Source organism: Juglans regia, chromosome 5, assembly GCF_001411555.2.
Source record: "Juglans regia cultivar Chandler chromosome 5, Walnut 2.0, whole genome shotgun sequence".
Taxonomy (NCBI): domain Eukaryota; kingdom Viridiplantae; phylum Streptophyta; class Magnoliopsida; order Fagales; family Juglandaceae; genus Juglans; species Juglans regia.
Window position 1 is genome coordinate 19,606,445 of NC_049905.1, and position 18,611 is coordinate 19,625,055.

General features: G+C 38.1%; 1 protein-coding gene across 1 annotated transcript; it reads left to right on the forward strand.

Moving 5' to 3' along the window:
- Window positions 1–519: 519 nt before the first annotated feature.
- Window positions 520–18,331, forward strand: LOC109007340 (E3 ubiquitin-protein ligase KEG-like). Its single transcript, XM_018986974.2, has 16 exons — window positions 520–1,380; window positions 2,823–3,191; window positions 3,269–3,496; window positions 7,289–7,414; window positions 7,526–7,862; window positions 7,952–8,109; window positions 9,341–9,498; window positions 10,110–10,231; window positions 10,398–10,532; window positions 14,080–14,204; window positions 14,388–14,492; window positions 14,585–14,818; window positions 15,404–15,740; window positions 15,886–16,074; window positions 16,197–16,502; window positions 16,639–18,331. Exons 1-16 carry the CDS (start codon window positions 638–640, stop codon window positions 17,869–17,871), a joined length of 4,905 nt encoding a protein of 1,634 aa, XP_018842519.1. The 5' UTR covers window positions 520–637; the 3' UTR covers window positions 17,872–18,331.
- The last annotated feature ends 280 nt before the right edge of the window (window positions 18,332–18,611 follow it).

Here is an 18,611-nt window from a genome sequence, read left to right on the forward strand (position 1 = left end):
AATTTTAATTAATTTCATCTCATTTATAAAAATAAATAAAACCTAAAAATAACGATACATATAATTATGAAATACACAATTGTCACTATTAATTTTTTTATGTAAATTCTGTAATTACTCTTTTTATTCAAAAATATTACACAACACTTACGAGTTAGGTACTTTATAATTATAAATATTATTTTTTTTTAAATAATGAGTAATATTACATATAATTATAGAGTATAAAAATTGTAAATAATTTTAAAAAAAATAAAATCTGTTATTAAAAAATTAATTTTTTATATAATTTTTATATTTTTTTAAAATAATTATATAATATTTATACGATTATAAGTATCATTTATTTTAAATAATATATATATTTACGCATTTAAGACGAGTACGTACGTACTTGAAGGCTGGTCCTATTCTCCCTACTCCTTTTTGCCGTCGTGGCCAAAAAAAAATTAAAAAAAAGGCAGAGTTCATACTCACCTACCGAGGCGTGGATTATGAAACCGTATAAAAGGTCCAAGTCCACCTCCCACAACCCCTCCCTCTCCGTCTCCCCCGGTTTCTTTTTCTTCAGAATTCTCTCTCAACCAGAAAAGTCTTTCATTTTTCACAACCACTCCGATTCCATAAACCAAGCGTCATGCCGAAGAAATCTCCATCGAATTCGAAGAAGAAGATCCGGATCCCGAGTTGCTTAATCTGCCAGACTCCCTATGACGAGGACTCCCACGCCCCTCTCTTGCTCCAATGCGGTCACTGCTTCTGCAAACTCTGCCTCTCCCACATCGTCCCTCCCTCCTCTTCCTCTTCCTCTTCCTCCTACTCCTCCCCTCCCAAACCCACCCTCTCTTGCCCCAAATGCCGCCACCCCTCCACCGTTGGCAATTCCGTCCTCTCTCTACCCAAGAACTACTCCCTCTTTCCCATACTCTCCGACGAAGATGACTTAAGCGAGGAGGAAGACGACGGATCGGAATCGGAATCGGCACCGCCACTTCCTCGGAGCCCGCGCTGTCGAAGTGGGGGCTCCGGATTGGGCAGGAGTCTGTGTGTGGATCACGAGATGAGGTTGATCAAGAGGATCGGGGAGGGGGGTGGGGGAGTCAGAGCGGAGAGGTGGTCGGGGGAGCTAAGGACCTTGAGGTGTAGGCACAAGGTGATGGTTAAGTTGGTGGAGATTGGGGACGTGGCGGACAGTGATTGTGTGGAAGGGGAGCTCGAGAAGCTTCGCCTTTCCTCGATGTGGTGCAGGAACGTTTGCGCGTTTCATGGAGCGGTAAAGCAGGGCGATCGTTTGTGCCTCGTCATGGAGAGGTGTTACGGTTCAGTTCAGTCCGAGATGCGGCGCAGTGGCGGCCGCCTCACTCTCGAGCAAATCCTTAGGTAAAACCTTATCTTTTCTTCTAAGTTCTAGGCCTTAGACGTTTGTAATGAGAATTGTCGCTCAAATCCAATTTGCACCATGCTATACAAGTTCAAGCATAATATTCTGTGTATGTTCAGAATTTTCTCATTTGCACATATATTTTTCTGTGTAAAAAAGCTTATAAATTGTTAGCACGAAGCATAATCGTTTAGTAATTCTAATTTGCGATGTTCTTTTTTACGATTTTAATTATTTTAAACTTATTCGGTGTTATTGCCGAGCCTAGTATTTTCTTTTTCTTTTTCTAATTAAGTGTTGAGCTTAGCTTGTGTGTGTGGCGCGCACTCGCGTTTTCTTTTGTTGATAAGTAAGTTATTAATATTAATCGAAAGCTACGACGTGCTACCCAAGTAAAAGAGTATACAAGAGAGATACCTAAACGACAGAAGAAAAAAAGAGTAAGAAAGCCCTGAGAACTAGAAACAAAGAAACATGAGCACTCAGCCTAATATTATCAAGTCCTGAGAAATTGCAATCTCCAAATCTCCGATCATTTGTTTTCTACCAAGTACACCACATCAAAAATGACAGATTTTCCGTAAATTACACTATGTAGATTGTCAGCTGGCCTTTCCAACACATCAAAAGATCTATTGTCTGTTGAGGCATTACCGACTGTAGCCCAATCATGCCAAAAATGAACTCCATAACACATTGGATACCTTACAGTGAAGTTTCCGTACTTTTATTATTATTATTTCACATACAACACTAGTAAATCACTAAAACATGCTACTTCCTTAGATTCTCTAAAGTGGTATTTTTTTCCCAATGTTTCCATCCAAACAAAGAAAGCTACAAGTTAAGGAGCCTTCTTCTGCTATATTTTCTTCTATGGGAGAGATAAATTCTCATATGATGACAAAGCAGATAATATGATCATGTGTTATGTCCTCAAATTAACTAGTTCCGCATTATCATACCTTTGTATATCTTAATCTGGAGCCCTTGGTGTTGAGAAGAGGAATTGCCGTTGAGGTAGCTCGTCTCATGTACTGGACAGATTTGCTTGTTGAGGAACAAATCATTTATGCCATAATGCCATCAATAGAGCTATCAATGTTAGTTGCAGTTATGACAGATATTTTAGGCAAGGCTTTTGTGTGAACCTTGAATCAAATTTCTATCTTATGCTGATAGTGGGTTGGTGGATTCTTGTGTTTTTTTTTAGTCTATCCTTGGCATATGTCCCAGTCATAAATTATGGTTCCATATCTTGTTACTCTCGTTATAAAATTGCTTGGAAAATAGTTAATTGAATTCGTTCTTCTAATTTGCAACAGCCATTCCTTCTTCTAACTGGATTCATTCATCCTTCTAACTTATTAGGATAGGAAGTTACTTCTAATTCTGCTTTGTTTGTTGGTATAATTTTTTGGTTCAAATTTCTTAAATGCAGATATGGGGCAGACATTGCACGTGGAGTGGCCGAACTCCATGCAGCAGGAGTAGTATGCATGAACCTGAAGCCATCCAATTTCGTCCTGGATTCAAGTGGCTGTGCAGTGGTTTCTGATTATGGGCTTCCAATAATCCTGAAGAAACCTTCTTGCCGAAAAGCTCGACCTGGTCCAGAGGCTGAGTGCTCAAAAATGCACTGGTGCATTGATTGTACGTTGCTGAGTCCACATTACACAGCTCCAGAAACTTGGGAGCCTTTAAAGAAGTCACTACACATATTCAGGGATGATGTGAGTCATATATCGGAAGCGTCAGATGCCTGGAGTTTTGGTTGTGCCCTAGTTGAAATGTGCACTGGTTCCATTCCGTACGTGTTGTACTCGTTTTTCCGGTAAATTTTGAAACGTAAAAATTCTCTTTACTTACATAAGATGATGTTTGCAGATGGGATGGGTTAAGTGCAGAAGAAATCTATCGTGCTGTTGTCAAGGATGGAAGACCACCTCCACAGTATTCAAGTGTTGTAGGTGTTGGGATCCCCAGAGACTTGTGGAAAATGATTGGAGAGTGCTTACAGTGCAAATCATCAAGAAGACCAAATTTTAATGCAATGCTTGCTATATTTCTTCGCCATTTGCAACGAATACCTCACAGTCCCACAAGTTCAAATAAGTAAGTAATCCGCCCTTTCCACCTGATGTGTTTATTCTATTTAAGTGAAGTACCTTTTTTATATGTAGATTTCTTTAAATATTATCCTCTGAAACTACTTATCAAAAAAATATTATCCTCTGAAACTCTCTATATTACACAACTAAATATATAATAGGAAATTGGAACTGCTAATCAGTAGGTGAAGTTGTTGTCGAATAAACCAGGGCACTAATGGAGCCATTAACTAACATGTGTTCTATTTACAAGTTTTGTCCTGGCCATCTATCTGCGGGCCTTAATCTCCTAATCTCAATGACCTCTATCGAAACCATCAATAGCTTAAGGTTGCAACCTTTAACTCAATCTAATTTACAAGACCTTAAGAAGATTTCCTAGAAATAAAACAAAAGAATCATAGCAGAAATAGAGTAGGATTCAAGTTTAACAACAATATGTTAAATCTAGGCTCAAGGAGTCCCAAGAAATATTCAAATCTGAAAATTTGTAGAACAGATATGATGAGGCTGCTGACAATAACTCAAGAAAGGCTACTTATAATAGAAATTCATGATCCTAAAACCTCATTCTTTCATCGCGAATGTAGTAATAAGTCCAACCACCTGAACTCATTAAAAGGTCACATGGTAGTACATGACCTTTTTACAACACCACAGACACAATAATAAATAGGACTATCATATGCATCAAGTTAAATACTAATTATATGCTAGCTAGGGGTTGGAGGAAGTGGACCAGTGAGCTTGCTTTTCTCTGGGCATAGATATTCCTGCATTATTTTTTTTTATAAGTAAGAATCTTTATTGAATAGAATGAAACTAGGCAATGCCCAAGTACACAGGAAGTATACAAAGTGAGACACCTAATTACATTCTAGTGAGCTGAAAAGAAGATAGAAACTCATGGACATCCCCCCCCCCCTACAATAGCAGAAAACCACTGAAAAAGATAAAATACAAATAAATTTCAGATTTCCCCCGCTGTACGCTCCTTGTTGTTGAAACACCTATCATTCATTTCCGACCATAAGTACCACATTAAGCACAAAGGTATCATTTGCCACATTGCTGCCAGTTGAGTGTTATTATGCCTGTTGTTCCGGCATGCTAGTAATTCCACCACACTCTTAGGCATTATCCAACTCAGCCTGGCTCTATTAAAGATACCAGCCCATAACTCCCCAGCCACCTCACAATGTAAAAGCAAGTGATCTATTGATTCCCCATTCCTTTTACACATGTAGCTATGATACCCCCATATGATATGGATATGAGTAGGTGATGTATGGGATCTCACATTGCTTGAGAAGGAGAAGTTCTTGCTCTTTATAAGGTTCTAATGGGGCTCTAATTGTATCATTGACTAGTCCTTTTGGAGCATAGGCCATGTGGTTTGGGCCTTTCATTGGGGCGTTACAAATGGTATCAGAGCCTATCCCAACCAGAAATGTGGGACTTGAGCCGTGCCACCTACAATGGACAGGCCCGACGAGGACGTCGGGAATTTAAGGGGAGTAGATTGTGATACCTCATATGATATGGATAAGGGTAGGTGGTGTATAAGATCCCACATTGCTTGGGAATGAGAAGTTCTTGCTCTTTATAAGATTCCAATGAGGCTCTAATTGTATCATTGACTAGTCCTTTTGGAGTATAGGCCATATGGTTTGAGCCTTCCATTGAGACGTTACAAATGATTGTGATACCCCATATGATATGGATAAGGGTAGGTGGTGTATGAGATCTCATATTGCTTGGGAATGAGAAGTTCTTGCTCTTTATAAGGTTCCAATGAGGCTCTAATTGTATCATTGACTAGTCCTTTTGGAGTATAGGCCATGTGGTTTGGTCCTTCCATTGGGGCGTTACAAATGGTATCAGAGCCTATCCCAACCAGAAATGTGGGACTTGAGCCGTGTCACCTACAATGGACAGGCCAGACGAGGACGTCGGGAATTTAAGGGGGGTAAATTGTGATACCCCATATGATTTGGATAAGGGTAGGTGGTGTATGGGATCCCACATTGCTGGGGAATGAGAAGTTCTTGCTCTTTATAAGGTTCCAATGAGGCTCTAATTGTATCATTGACTAGTCTTTTTGGAGTATAGGCCATGTGGTTTAGGCCTTCCATTGGGGCGTTACAGTAGCACCACTATGTGATCACCATACCCCACTTCCGTAGATTATCTCCCCTCAAAATCTTCCCAAGTGCAGCTGGCCAAATAAAAACTGCAACTTTAGACGGCACAAAAACCTTCCAAATGTTCTTCCACGGAAAGGATGTGGGCTGGTGGACTGTCAATGCCTTATAAAAAGATTTAACAGTAAACTTTTTGCTCCCCATGTGAATCCACAACATACGATCAGCTCCATTGCCACCTAACTTTGCTGAATACAGGTAGCCATATTCCTGCACCATAATCTGCTGCAAACCGTATTGAGAAGTTGTATCATGACTTTCTTTGGAGTGGGATCGGAGAAGAATTCAAGTATCATCTAGTCAAGTGAGATAAGGTATGTTCTCCAGTCTCTTTGGGTGGGTTGGGTATTAGAAACTTGAGGATTTTCAATCAAGCCTTGCTTAGGAAATGGTTGTGGAGATACAATATGAAATCGGAAGCCCTATGGAAGTTCGTGATTGATTGCAAATATGGAAGCATGTGGGGGAGGTGGTGCACTAGGGAGGTCTGTGGGGCTTATGGAGTGGGCATTTGGAAACACATTCGAAGAGGGTGGGGGACCTTTAATCGGCATACTAGACTGGTGTTGGGTGATGGATCTAGAATAAAATTATGAATTGGCCTATGGTGTGGAGATCAAGCCCTAAAGGATCTATTCCCATCAGTTTTTAGGATTGCAGGTGAGAAAGATGCCTCGGTGGATAATTGCATGGAGTCATTGGGGGAACTAGTCCAATGGAACGTGAATTTCACTAGAGCCGCCCAAGATTGGGAAGTTGGCAGCTTTGAGGAGTTTTTTGCTCTTCTATACAATATGAGGTAGAAAACCCAAGGAGTAGATAAGATGTGGTGGATACCCACAGGTAAAGGTAAATTCTCGGTCCATTCTTTCTATAAGACGCTTACAGAACCACAGAATACGCAATTCCCTTGGAGAAAGATATGGAGAAACAAAGCGCCTCCCAAAGCGGCATTTTTGTTTGGACAACAGCATTAGATAAGATCTTGACAACAGATAATCTATGGAGACGTAAGGTGATCATAGTAGATTGGTGTTGTATGTGTAGGAAAAATGGTGAAAATGTGGATCACTTATTGTTGCATTGTGAGGTGGCTGGAATGTTATGGAATGAAGTGTTTAATAGAATGGAGCTAGCTTGGGTTATGCCTACCACAATGATAGAGCTCATGACCAGCTGGATAAATCTTACGAGGTTTCCCACAAATCTCAGCGGTGTGGAAAATGTTCCCGATTTGTATCATGTGGTGCCTATGGAAGGAGCGAAATGACCGGACATTTGAAGACAAGGAGCGCTCACTAGAAGAACTTAGATTATTTTTTGTTAGCACTCTTTTTCTTTGGGCCACAGCTGTAGATTGTCGTGGCCTCGATTTCCATGATTTTCTTGTTTCTATTACTTCTCTCTAACTAGGTGTGACCTTTTGTATACCATCTTGTGTACTTGGGCTATGCCTATTCATATCAATATAATCATTTACTTATAAAAAAAAAATATCTGCTGCAAAGATGGAATGTGAATATATATGTTCTTACCTTGAATTTTAAGAATTATGTAGTCTGGATATATGAAACATTCTTTGTGGAATCCAGTGAACTGGCTAATGGTCCTGGAATAGATCTGTTGGAACGATCCCCTACATCTGTGCTGGACATTTCCCTTGTTAAAAGCAACTATCTGCATCAACTTGTGTCTGAAGGGAATCTGAATGGTGTTAGGTCAGTCCATTTTGATACACACTCCTTTTCTGCATCAGTTATTTTGTATGTATTTATGGATCATTGTCATTCTTCCAAACCTCTGATCTCTCCTCTTCTCTGCATATGCAGGGATATGCTTGCCAAGTCTGCATCGGTGAACAATAGCAGCTCAATCATTTCTCTGTTGGAAGCACATAATGCTGAAGGTCAAACCGCTCTGCACTTGGCCTGTAGACGGGGTTGCCCGGAGATAGTTGATGCTATTTTGCAGTATGGTAGTGTTGATGTGGATGTCCCAGATGAAAATGGGAATCCTCCAATAGTGTTTGCTTTAGCAGTTGGGTCCTCTGAATGTGTACGTGCTCTCATCAGAAAATCAGCTAATGTCTTATCTAGATCAATGGAAGGCTTTGGTCGATCTGCTGCTCATATTTGTGCATTTTATGGGCAACCTGTTTGTATGCGTGTAAGTTTTTTTCTTAGCCAGCCATGGGTTGAGGTCACAGTATTCTTTTTTTCTTTTTTCTTTTCTCAAATTCTCAATAACAATCACAGGAGTTACTATTGGCGGGAGCTGATCCCACTGCAGTGGATGCTGATGGTGAAACTATACTGCATATCGCCGTTGCCAAGAAATTCACCGAGTGTGCTATTGTAGTGCTGGAAAATGGGGGCTGTAAATCGATGGGTGTCCCAAGTTCAAAAAATCTTACGTAAGAATTAAAGCTGTGAAACTTTACTGTATGCTTTACCGAGACTTGGATAGTATTTATTATATACAAAATGGTGTTGTTTAATATGTCATCGTAACTATGGAAGTTTGAATGTTGTAAAGGCTATAAAGGCATAAAATCGCTTTGTTCTAATAATAGTAGACATGATCACTCCAAAAGGAAATAGTTGTAGATCTAAAACATAAAATATTTTTGTTGTTGACTGTCTTAGTGAAGGTTTCTTCCTTTCCCTGTACTTTGATTAATTGGTAGCTTATAAAATAGTTTTTTTTTCTTGTATATACGTATATAATATTAAGTATTCGAAGATTTTATTATTACTTTTTCATGACATTCATATTGCTTTTTTCTCATTGGTGTAGTCAACATTTGTAGCGTGGGTCTAATAATGTTTGGAAAGTGTAATATATTTTCTTCGATTTTGGAAGATTTAAATTGATTGGTGATCGACCAGGAATTCTATTTTTTAGGCAAGTATATTAGGGCATTAGTTCTTTAGAAAACTAGAACTATGTTTACAGTATTTTTTTTTATATTAGTATTAAAGAAGCAAGGCATTGTCCAAGTACCCAGGACTTTACAATATCTAGTTTAGGCTTATTCTTGTTTCTTCTTTCTGGAATTGGGTTGTAGATTTTACAATATGGTTGAGAGACTGCTATCGGCCATTGAATGTAGTATTTTATTTCCTTCTTTGTTTCTTCAAATCTCAAATATCAACAATAATTAAAAGTTACATCATGAATGTACCTTATGTGCCTGTCTCTCCTACTCTCCATTCATGTGTAAGCAAATACTAATAGAGTAATGATATACTCACAATAATAACAGCAACTTTACCATTAAGAGTAATAGCATTTTTAATAAAACTGTGCAATATATTTAGTCATGTGCTGTGGACTTTAATGGCATGGAACTTCATGATTTCTTAGTTTCTAAAGTGCCTTCGTAAATAGGGCATACTTTTTTGTAACTGGCAGTTGTTGCCCATCTTTGTTAATAATACTTATTTTACTTATAAAAAAAAAAAAACAAATATGTAGTCATGTGCAATAGGTGTCTGTCTTCTCTTGTATATTCCTCATACACTTGGGCTACCCTATTTCTCTATTGATATAAATAAAATTTTTACTTCTAAAGAAATTATTTTTATCATTTTGTTGTTTGTTTCCCTCAACAGATGAATGATATTACCCTTTTGTTATTTCAGTCCTCTGCATTTGTGTATATCAACTTTAAATGTTGCTATAGTGAAGAGGTGGGCAGAAATTGCATCACCCAAAGAAATTTCTGAAGCGATTGACATACTAAGTTCAGCTGGAACTGCACTATGTATGGCAGCTGCTATAAAGAAAGATCGTGAGACAGGTAAAGTTGATTGTCAGAAATTTATTGTTGTCAAACACTGTTGATTTCTTATGCTATTGATCTTTCTATCAAATTCTATATGGACCTTTCTATATTCTTCTAAGTTCTCCAGCTAAATTAAAAAAAATAAAAAATTGTCCATGCATCTTTGTTCTCTGCAAATATGTTATCCCCTGTACTTTATTTTAAGTAATGGGATTAAGTCTGTTCCAATCTAATATGCAATGGAAGCTGCAGCTTGCCTTCCTTTTAGTGTTGTGGATGGCCGCAACACATGCTGATAAATTTATTTTATGGCCTTCCCATCTCAGGAACTGGATGACTGCTTCCCTATTTTGAACTCCTGAGCTCTGCTCAGACTAAGGTCTTATGATGCTCTGCCATTGGTTTTTAACTTTTTACAGCATTTAATATGTCATACAAAGCCAGCATTACATTACACTTGTTACTTGAATTGGGTTAAAAATCAAAAGCGTATATATATGAAACCTATTCTTTTATTTTTCTGCTGAGCAAATGTGTGTGCTGTACTTGGGATGAGAGTTATTTTCCTTTACTCTGTCTAGTAAATATTGTATCGCTTATGTTTTTAATAGTACTAATCTTTGTAGAGGGTAGAGAGCTGGTAAGAATACTGCTTGCAGCTGGAGCAAGCCCAACTGCTCAAGATACACAACAATTTAGAACGGCTTTGCATACGGCTGCCATGGCCAATGATGTTGAGTTGGTTAAGGTGATTTGATGGGCTTCTCTACCATCTCTGTGCTTATTTTAGTATGTGTGTGTAATTAGTGACTGTTTTAGTTATTTAATTCTTAAATGGAGTTTCAATTTACTGAAATTACTTTTGGCACTGGATCAATAACTTTTCTTAATAATGGTTGCTTTGCTTTTTGTAGATCATTCTTGATGCTGGAGTCGATGTGAACATCAGGAATGTGAACAATACGATACCACTTCATTTGGCATTGGCAAAGGGTGCAAAACCTTGTGTTGAATTACTATTATCTGCTGGAGCAGATTGCAATATGCAGGTTGGTCCTATACATTTCTATACCTGATGTTACTGTTATTTGTAAAATTTTGGTGAAACCTTAATCGTTGTTACTTACAATTTTTTTTTCAATGAGATGGTGAAGATGCTCACAATCCCATCGTTATAGTTTGATAAATGTTTGGATGAATACCCAAATGTGCCTTGAACTTGCATTGTTGCCAAGGACAGTCAAACATTATCGGTGGCCATGATGGTGCTTTACAACTGTTGATGTAATGTAACCTTGTGGTGTAATTCGACTTTAGTGCCTTGCTATTGATGTGCAAAACTTTCCTGCGATGTTATGGAAGGCCCAATTTCTAGGAACAAGCTTGAAAACGCATACAAAGCAAATTTAATGTTAATAATGGTTACTTCTTTGTTATATGGATACTTCAACGAGGGAGTTGTACCCATTTCCTGAAGCAGTAAGTGAAAAGGAGATAAAAAGATGTTAGTATTAGTGAAATTGATGCTTACCCATTATGCCATAGTGGAGACCACTACATAGATGATGCGCTTAAATTGGAAATTGACCATTTACCTGAACATTAGGATTTGATTTTTTAAAGTATACATTGGGAGCACAATTACAAGTATAGACAATAATGAAAGGTTTACTGCACATGTTTTGGCTTGGTATGTATTGGTTACACTTGCACAATTATATTTATACAATTTGCAATTATAGACACATTAAAAGGTAATAATAGTTAGATAGGTGGCATATAATGCATTAGCATTTTCTAGCGTCTCATCTCAAGTTTTTTTTAACTATATCAGTGTGTCTAGTCTATGACATATCTGTCTCCATGCTGAGGAGAAGAGAGTTTTGTATATTTATCATTAAAAGAACAGAGCCGTAAACTATCCATAAAGAAACCACTTTTTGACATCTAACTCATGCACGTAAGTGTTATTGTTGGACCTTTTTTTTCTTTTTTCTTTTTTTTTTTTTTTTTTTTGCCACTTTTCAAGATGATTCCTATAAATGATTTTTTTTTTTTTTCAAATTAAGAGGAGCTTTATTTATGATTAATCAAAAGAAAGAGGTATAGTCGAAGTACAGGGAGGAGGGTATACAACAAAAACACCTAAAAAGTGAATGAGAAGAATAGAAAAAACTTGTGTAAATGATATATAAGAAAGTATATTTAAAATGGTGTAGTGCATTGTAAAAGTGAGCTCTAAGATATTCGGTTGCAGCATCTTCAAAATAAGATCATTGTTTCCCTCCCTATAGATCGCATCAAGCAAACTGGGATCATCTTCTACAAGGTCTCATTATACTGACTCTCAAACGATTTTAACGACCCAACAAACTGTGTACGACACAAGGAAGGCACTAGCAACATCTAAATTCACTTATAAAGACTACTTATAAAAAAAAAAAAAAAAATTCACTTATAAAGCCTATTTTCATGTAGTAAGTAGCCAATGTAGGGTTTGGCACTCTTGATCACCTGTTATAACACCCACTCTGAATTATTTTTCCCATGGGGCTGGGGTGTTACAAATTGCCCTTTTCAGAATGCTAAAAGATCTGCCACTTTTCTAAGGCATTACCCAATTTAGCCCGGACAAATTAAAAACAGCTTTCCACAACATGCCAGCTGTGTCACAGTGTAGTAATAGATGAACCACTTATTCCCGAATTTCTCTTCCACATGCTCAACACCATTCTACCACCATGGCATGTCACTTTCTCAGTTTGTCCAACGTAGAAATCTTCCCGAGAGCAGCCATCCAAAAAATGAAGGCTGCTTTCATTGGGGCCTTGCTCCTCCAAATGGTCTTCTGTCCCATAAATGGAAAATAGCTTCCCAAAAAGGATAGGCTCTTTTTTTCTTTGAGCTACGATCTGAGTTCTATTTGCTTCTTGTTTATAGTCTTACTTTGAAATACGTATACGATAAGAATCTTTGTACTAGTGAATCATCCAAGGCTTTCCTAAATAATGCTACTTGTTGGAGGAAAATGTACCTTTGCTAATTATATCCTGAGCACAGTACAGATACATTGGATTCTTACGGATAGTTGTTGCACATTTGGCGTGTAAAGTACTCATAAAAGAATGGTGTGGAACGTAAAACTATCTTGATTTAACTAGGTCAGTTATCCAACTGCATTTGAGTTTCTTCATGACAAAAAATCATTTGACAATGTTAAAATAAAGAGGACTGCAAAATATTGGTCAGATGTGAACAGTCGTGTGATTGGTCTTGATCACTTTGACGGGCATCATCCAGACATCCACCAGTAGAAGAGCCAACTCATGTAAATATTTTTGTTACAATTCTCATGGCCAAAACCTGGTGGTATGGACTGAACTTGATGCCTTTTTCTTTATTCTTTAAAAGGAAAACGCTTAAGGAAAAGACCTTGTACTTTTTCAGCTGTAACAGAACTTGAATAGAGGGCCTTTTGCTGTTTCAGCTTAAATAGATGCTTCTAGAATTGCTCTGATCACCATGGAAGCAGCTAAATAGCTTTTTCACAGTTATGGAGAATGCATTTACATAATGAAAAGGGTGTTAAAACTTGTAAGGTTATAAACAGGTTGGCATGCTTCTCTATGTGGTAGCTACCTCCTTGTGGCAAGCAGTTTTTAGCCTAGGCTAATATGGGTAATGCCTAGATAGATGGTGGATCTATTAGCATGCTGGAAAGGACAGTATGAAAGTGATCATGACAAGACCTTATGGAAATGATCCCGATTTGCTTAACGTGACGTGTATGGAGAGAAAAAAAATCGAAGTTTCAAAGATAATACAAGGACCATGGAAGAACTCAAAGCTTTTTTTATAATTCATTCTACCATTGGATGAAAGCCCACCTATGCCTTCCTAGCTTAGCTTACAGGATATTCTTGATCTCTTCTCTTTCTCTCATTAGATGTATTTGAAGTATACTCCCTATGCACCTCGATAATGCTTTTGTTTCTTTCTTCTTGATCATTAATAAAACCTATCTTATGAAAAAAATAACTATTCTCTGTTGTAGTGTTTATTATCATTTTTGAAAAATCTAATGAACCTTTATTTCTGACAAGAAAAATGATTTTTTTTTTTTTTAAATCTTGTTAGTTGAAAAAATATGTTGTCAATCGCATACAGACACGCAGATATATTTATGCATATATGCTTAGGTTTGATAATGATATATTATATGTTTGTAATATGAATCCATCTCATAAGAATTTTGTTTCTGATTATATTAAGCTCCTGCCTTTTGAACTCCTTATGTTTTTACATGAAGTTGTGAGTATGGGATTGGATATGAGAAGTGTCCATGTTTATCATTGGAACAATCTGGCATGCCCCACCTCATTCACTGTATGTGATAGCTGTACAGATCTAAAGCATAATCTTTATGTAACACTAATATAATTTTATCCCTCAAATTCAGTAGTTAAGTTTGGTGTGGAAGGTTAATTTGTATCTCAAGCTTTCTTATAGAAGTGTGTAAAAGCTTCATTTTTTTTTTCTTTTATTGTATGTAAGGCTTGTCTATCAACTGATGTCTTTTATGGCAATCGTAATCAGGATGATGATGGTGACAATGCTTTTCATATAGCTGCTGATGCAGCAAAGTATATACGGGAATGTCTTGAGTGCATCGTAGTTATGCTGCAGTATCCAGGTGCTGCCCTTGAAGTAAGGAACCACAGGCAAGTATTAGCTCATTAAGGTTGTTTGATTCTGTTTTCTTCTCAAAGGGATTTTTAAGATTCTTGGCTTGTACATCTTCAAGTAAATTGTACATGGTTAAAGCATTGTTATCAAATGTGATACTGAGTCAGTGAGTTGTGCTAAATAAATGTTTGAGAAAATCTATTTGTGACCGGTAACAGTGGTAAGACACTGCGTGACTTATTGGAAGCCCTACCACGAGAATGGATTTCTGAAGATCTTATGGAAGCACTTATGAGAAAGGGACTTCATCTGTCTCCAACAGTGTGAGTAACTGATGGTATGATACTACAGTTAGGTTCCTTAAAGCATGTTAAACTTTTTATGGACTTATTTTGTATTTTGATTGATATTTTAGATTTGAAGTGGGGGATTGGGTGAAATTTAAAAGAAGTGTGACAACCCCCGTAAATGGCTGGCGAGGTGCAAGGCAGGGGAGTGTTGGTTTCGTACAAAGTGTCCAAGAAGGCAACATCCTTGTTGTATCATTTTGCACTGGAGTAGCTCTTGTCTTGATCAATGAAGTTATAAAAGTCATCCCTTTGGATAGGGGACAACTCGTGCAACTTAAGGCTGCCATTGAAAAGCCAAGGTTTGATTGGTGCTCCATTCCTTAAGCATCTTCAAAATTTAGGCTTCATGCTTCATGGTTGCTAATCCTCATCATAGTAAGGTCATCACCACTAATTGCCATGACCTAAGGACATGATAAACTAATCATATGTATATATATAAAGGACATGATAAACTCATCTGTGCTATACCCCGAAGGGCTATATAGTGCACACGAGTACAGTGCATTGCATTCCAGACCACACAATCAGGAGTGACCATAATCTCTTACTTAAATCTCTGATCTTTTCGTTAAGGGAACTTGAATTGCATTGTCTGTCCCCGAGCCACTTGACTTTACCAGGTTAGTTGTGATACTAATTTTCACAACCTAAAATTCATTGATTATATATCTGCAATACTCCAAAATGACAAATAACAATATGGGCTTTCCATAATCATGTCGGAGTTAAGCTATTGTACTCAGGAAGCATGATTAGTTTTGTTTATCCATGTACTTTTTATAGAGATCGGTTTTATGTATACTTCAACCACTTTGTTTTAAAATAATGCCTGAAGTCACTTGAAGGTTTAGCGTTTGAAGAGTATACTGTCATGTTTTCAGGTATGACTTGCGTGGACAATCACATGACAGCATTGGAACTGTCCTGTGTATTGATGATGATGATGGAATCATACGAATTGGATTTACTGGTGCATCTAGGGGATGGCAGGCTGATCCTGCAGATTTTGAAAGGGTTGAACAGTTCAAGGTTGGTGACTGGGTTAGAGTTTGCCACAATCTGCACACAGCAAAGCATGGTTTTGGTGCTGTCATCCCTGGTAGTATTGGGATAGTTTATGGTGTTAGACCTGATTGTAGTCTTCTGATAGAATTTAGCTACTTACCAAGCCCATGGCTTTGTGAACCAGAGGAATTGGAGCCGTTCATCCCATTCAGGGTTAGGAATTTTCTCTCTATGTAGAAGTTGATTTTCATTACCCCCTTTCCCCTTTCTTCATTTTCAAAAAAAAAAAACTCCATTTCTCTTTTGCTTTATTTTTCTCATCTTTTCTTAGAATTTAATATGTTGCGTACAAATACAGATTGGTGACCAAGTATGTGTAAAGAGATCTGTTTCAGAACCCAGATTTCCTTGGGATGGTGAGACACATCATAGTGTTGGAAAAATAAGCGACATAGAGAGTAATGGTCTTCTGATAATTGATATACCAAAACGGCACATGCCATGGAGAGCTGATCCTTCAGACATGGAAAAGGTGGAGAGTTTTAAGGTAATAACCCCTCTTTAATGGTGACTTGTATACCCATATGCTCAAGTAACATCTATTGAAGCTTACAGTTAACGCTGCAAGGTAATATCCTTTCTTTATTTGTTACGTTCCAAAATGAGCAGGTTGGTGATTGGGTTAGAGTTAAAGCTTCAGTACCCTCTCCAAAATATGGGTGGGAAGATGTCACCAGGGACAGTATAGGAATAATTCATAGCTTGGTGGAGGATGGTGATATGGGCATTTCATTCTGTTTCAAGAGCAAGACTTTCTCTTGCTCCATGACAGATATGGAGAAGGTTTCACCTTTTGAAGCCGGAGAAGAGATCCGAGTGATGCCATCTATCAATGAGCCAGTACTTGGGTGGTCAAATGAAACTCCATCTACCTCAGGGAAAATCGCAAGGATTGACATGGATGGGACCCTTAATGTGAGTATGTTTTATGAGTATGCTTTTTTTTCGTCATTTTATTATTGTTGGTATTAGTTTTTTGTTGTGAGGTGAACTGGTAACTGTTGAGTTCTTCAAATTAGTAATAAAGAGTTGCTTCTGAAAATTTTTCTAGGTGAGAGTTGCTGGCAGAGTGAGCTTGTGGAAAGTTGCTCCCGGTGATGCAGAAAGGTTATCAGGATTGGCAGTTGGTGACTGGGTTCGGTTGAAGCAATGTATGGGAACAAGACCAGTTTATGAATGGAATACTGTTGGGAAAGACAATAAGTTCAATTCTTCCATAGCAGTAGTTCACAGCTTACAGGATTACTCTTATTTAGAGTTGGTTAGTTGTTTTCGTAAGGGTAGGTTCATTGCACACTGCACAGAAGTTGAAAAAGTTGCTCACATAAAAATCGGGCAGCATGTTCGGTTCCGTGCTGGATTGATAGAACCAAGATGGGGGTGGAGAGGTGCTTGCCCCAGTTCAAGAGGTGTCGTAACTGCTGTAAGTGCTGATGGAGAAATAAGAGTTTCATTCTTCAATTTGTCAGCTTATTGGAGAGGAGATCCTGCAGATTTTGAGGTAGAGGAGATGTTTGAGGTTGGAGAATGGGTAAGATTAAATAATGATGCCACTGAATGGAAATCCTTGAAACCTGGTAGCATTGGTGTTGTACAAGGAATAGGGTATAAAGGAGATGGGTGGGATGGCACCGTCCTTGTTGGGTTCTGTGGAGAGTCGGAATTATGGACAGGTCATATTTCAGAGCTAGAAAGAGTGGATAGGTTTGCAACTGGGCATCGGGTGAGGGTGAAATCCACTATAAAAGATCCACGATTTGGGTGGTCAGGTTATACACATGCTAGCATCGTTTCTCTAACAGCAGTTGATGCAGATGGAAAACTAAGGACATACACTCCTAATGTCTTGAAGGCATGGATGCTTGATCCATCAGAAGTGGAGCTGGTGGAGGAAGAGATATTAAAAGTTGGAGATTGGGTAAGGGTCAAATCATCTGTGGTGACACCGGTTTATCATTGGGGAGAAGTTACTCCCAAAAGTGTTGGTGTGGTTCACCGCTTGGAGGAAGGGGAACTTTGGCTATCGTTTTGCTTTATGGAGTCCCTCTGGATATGCAAGGAATATGAGGTGGAGAAGACGAGAGCATTTGAGGTAGGTGACATGGTCAGATTTAGGGAAGGATTGGTGACACCTAGGTGGGGATGGGGAATGGAGACACATGCTAGCAGGGGACAGGTGGTTGGAGTGGATGCTAATGGGAAGCTAAGAGTTAAGTTTAAATGGAGAGAAGGCCGGGCCTGGATTGGAGACCCTGCCGATATTGTTCTTGACGAATTTCTCTAGAGGGGGGGGATTCAATGGAAACTTAAACCATCTGTTGCCTAAAACCGAGGATGTTTTAGTTTGGAGATGCTGATTTCGCCTCATCATGCTATAGAGCAGTACAGAGATGGATTTGAAATCACTGCCACATAAGTAGCGCATTAGCGGCGAAGTTCATCCTGCCTTGATGATATAGATGCCAATCCAGGTCATTATATTTTTATTTAATGATAACAGATGAGGTTGATCATGAAACAACAGGGCGGGCGGTGCCTGTTACGTGGGCTGAATTACCTTGTCTAGATTTATCTATCATTAGATATTCTGTAGATTATCAGATTTGTAGGTGTGAGAGAGCATAGTTGAATAGTCTTTTTTTTTTTTTTGTAAATATCCACTCGCATTTTCAGAAAATTACAGAGATAATTGAGTATTGTAGATGCTAATTCATTTCAATAAAATTGTTTTGGTTTTTCCTGCATTCTATAGGTCATAATCACACCATCAATCTTCCCATTTAGTAGATTTTGTCGAATTACTTCACTGCCTTCATGTCTTTGTCTAAATTTTTATGGAAAGTAAATCTCAGTTTGAATTTGAGTAAACGGGTGAGAACAGCTCTGGAGAAGAACAATACCCAGTTATCAATACAATTTCCTTGAATCCATTCTATTGTTCTTAACCATTTATATTAATGTAAAAAACCGCTTCTTCGATCTGATGACGAAGTTGACGTTGATTGTGGAGGAGAGCAGTGATCT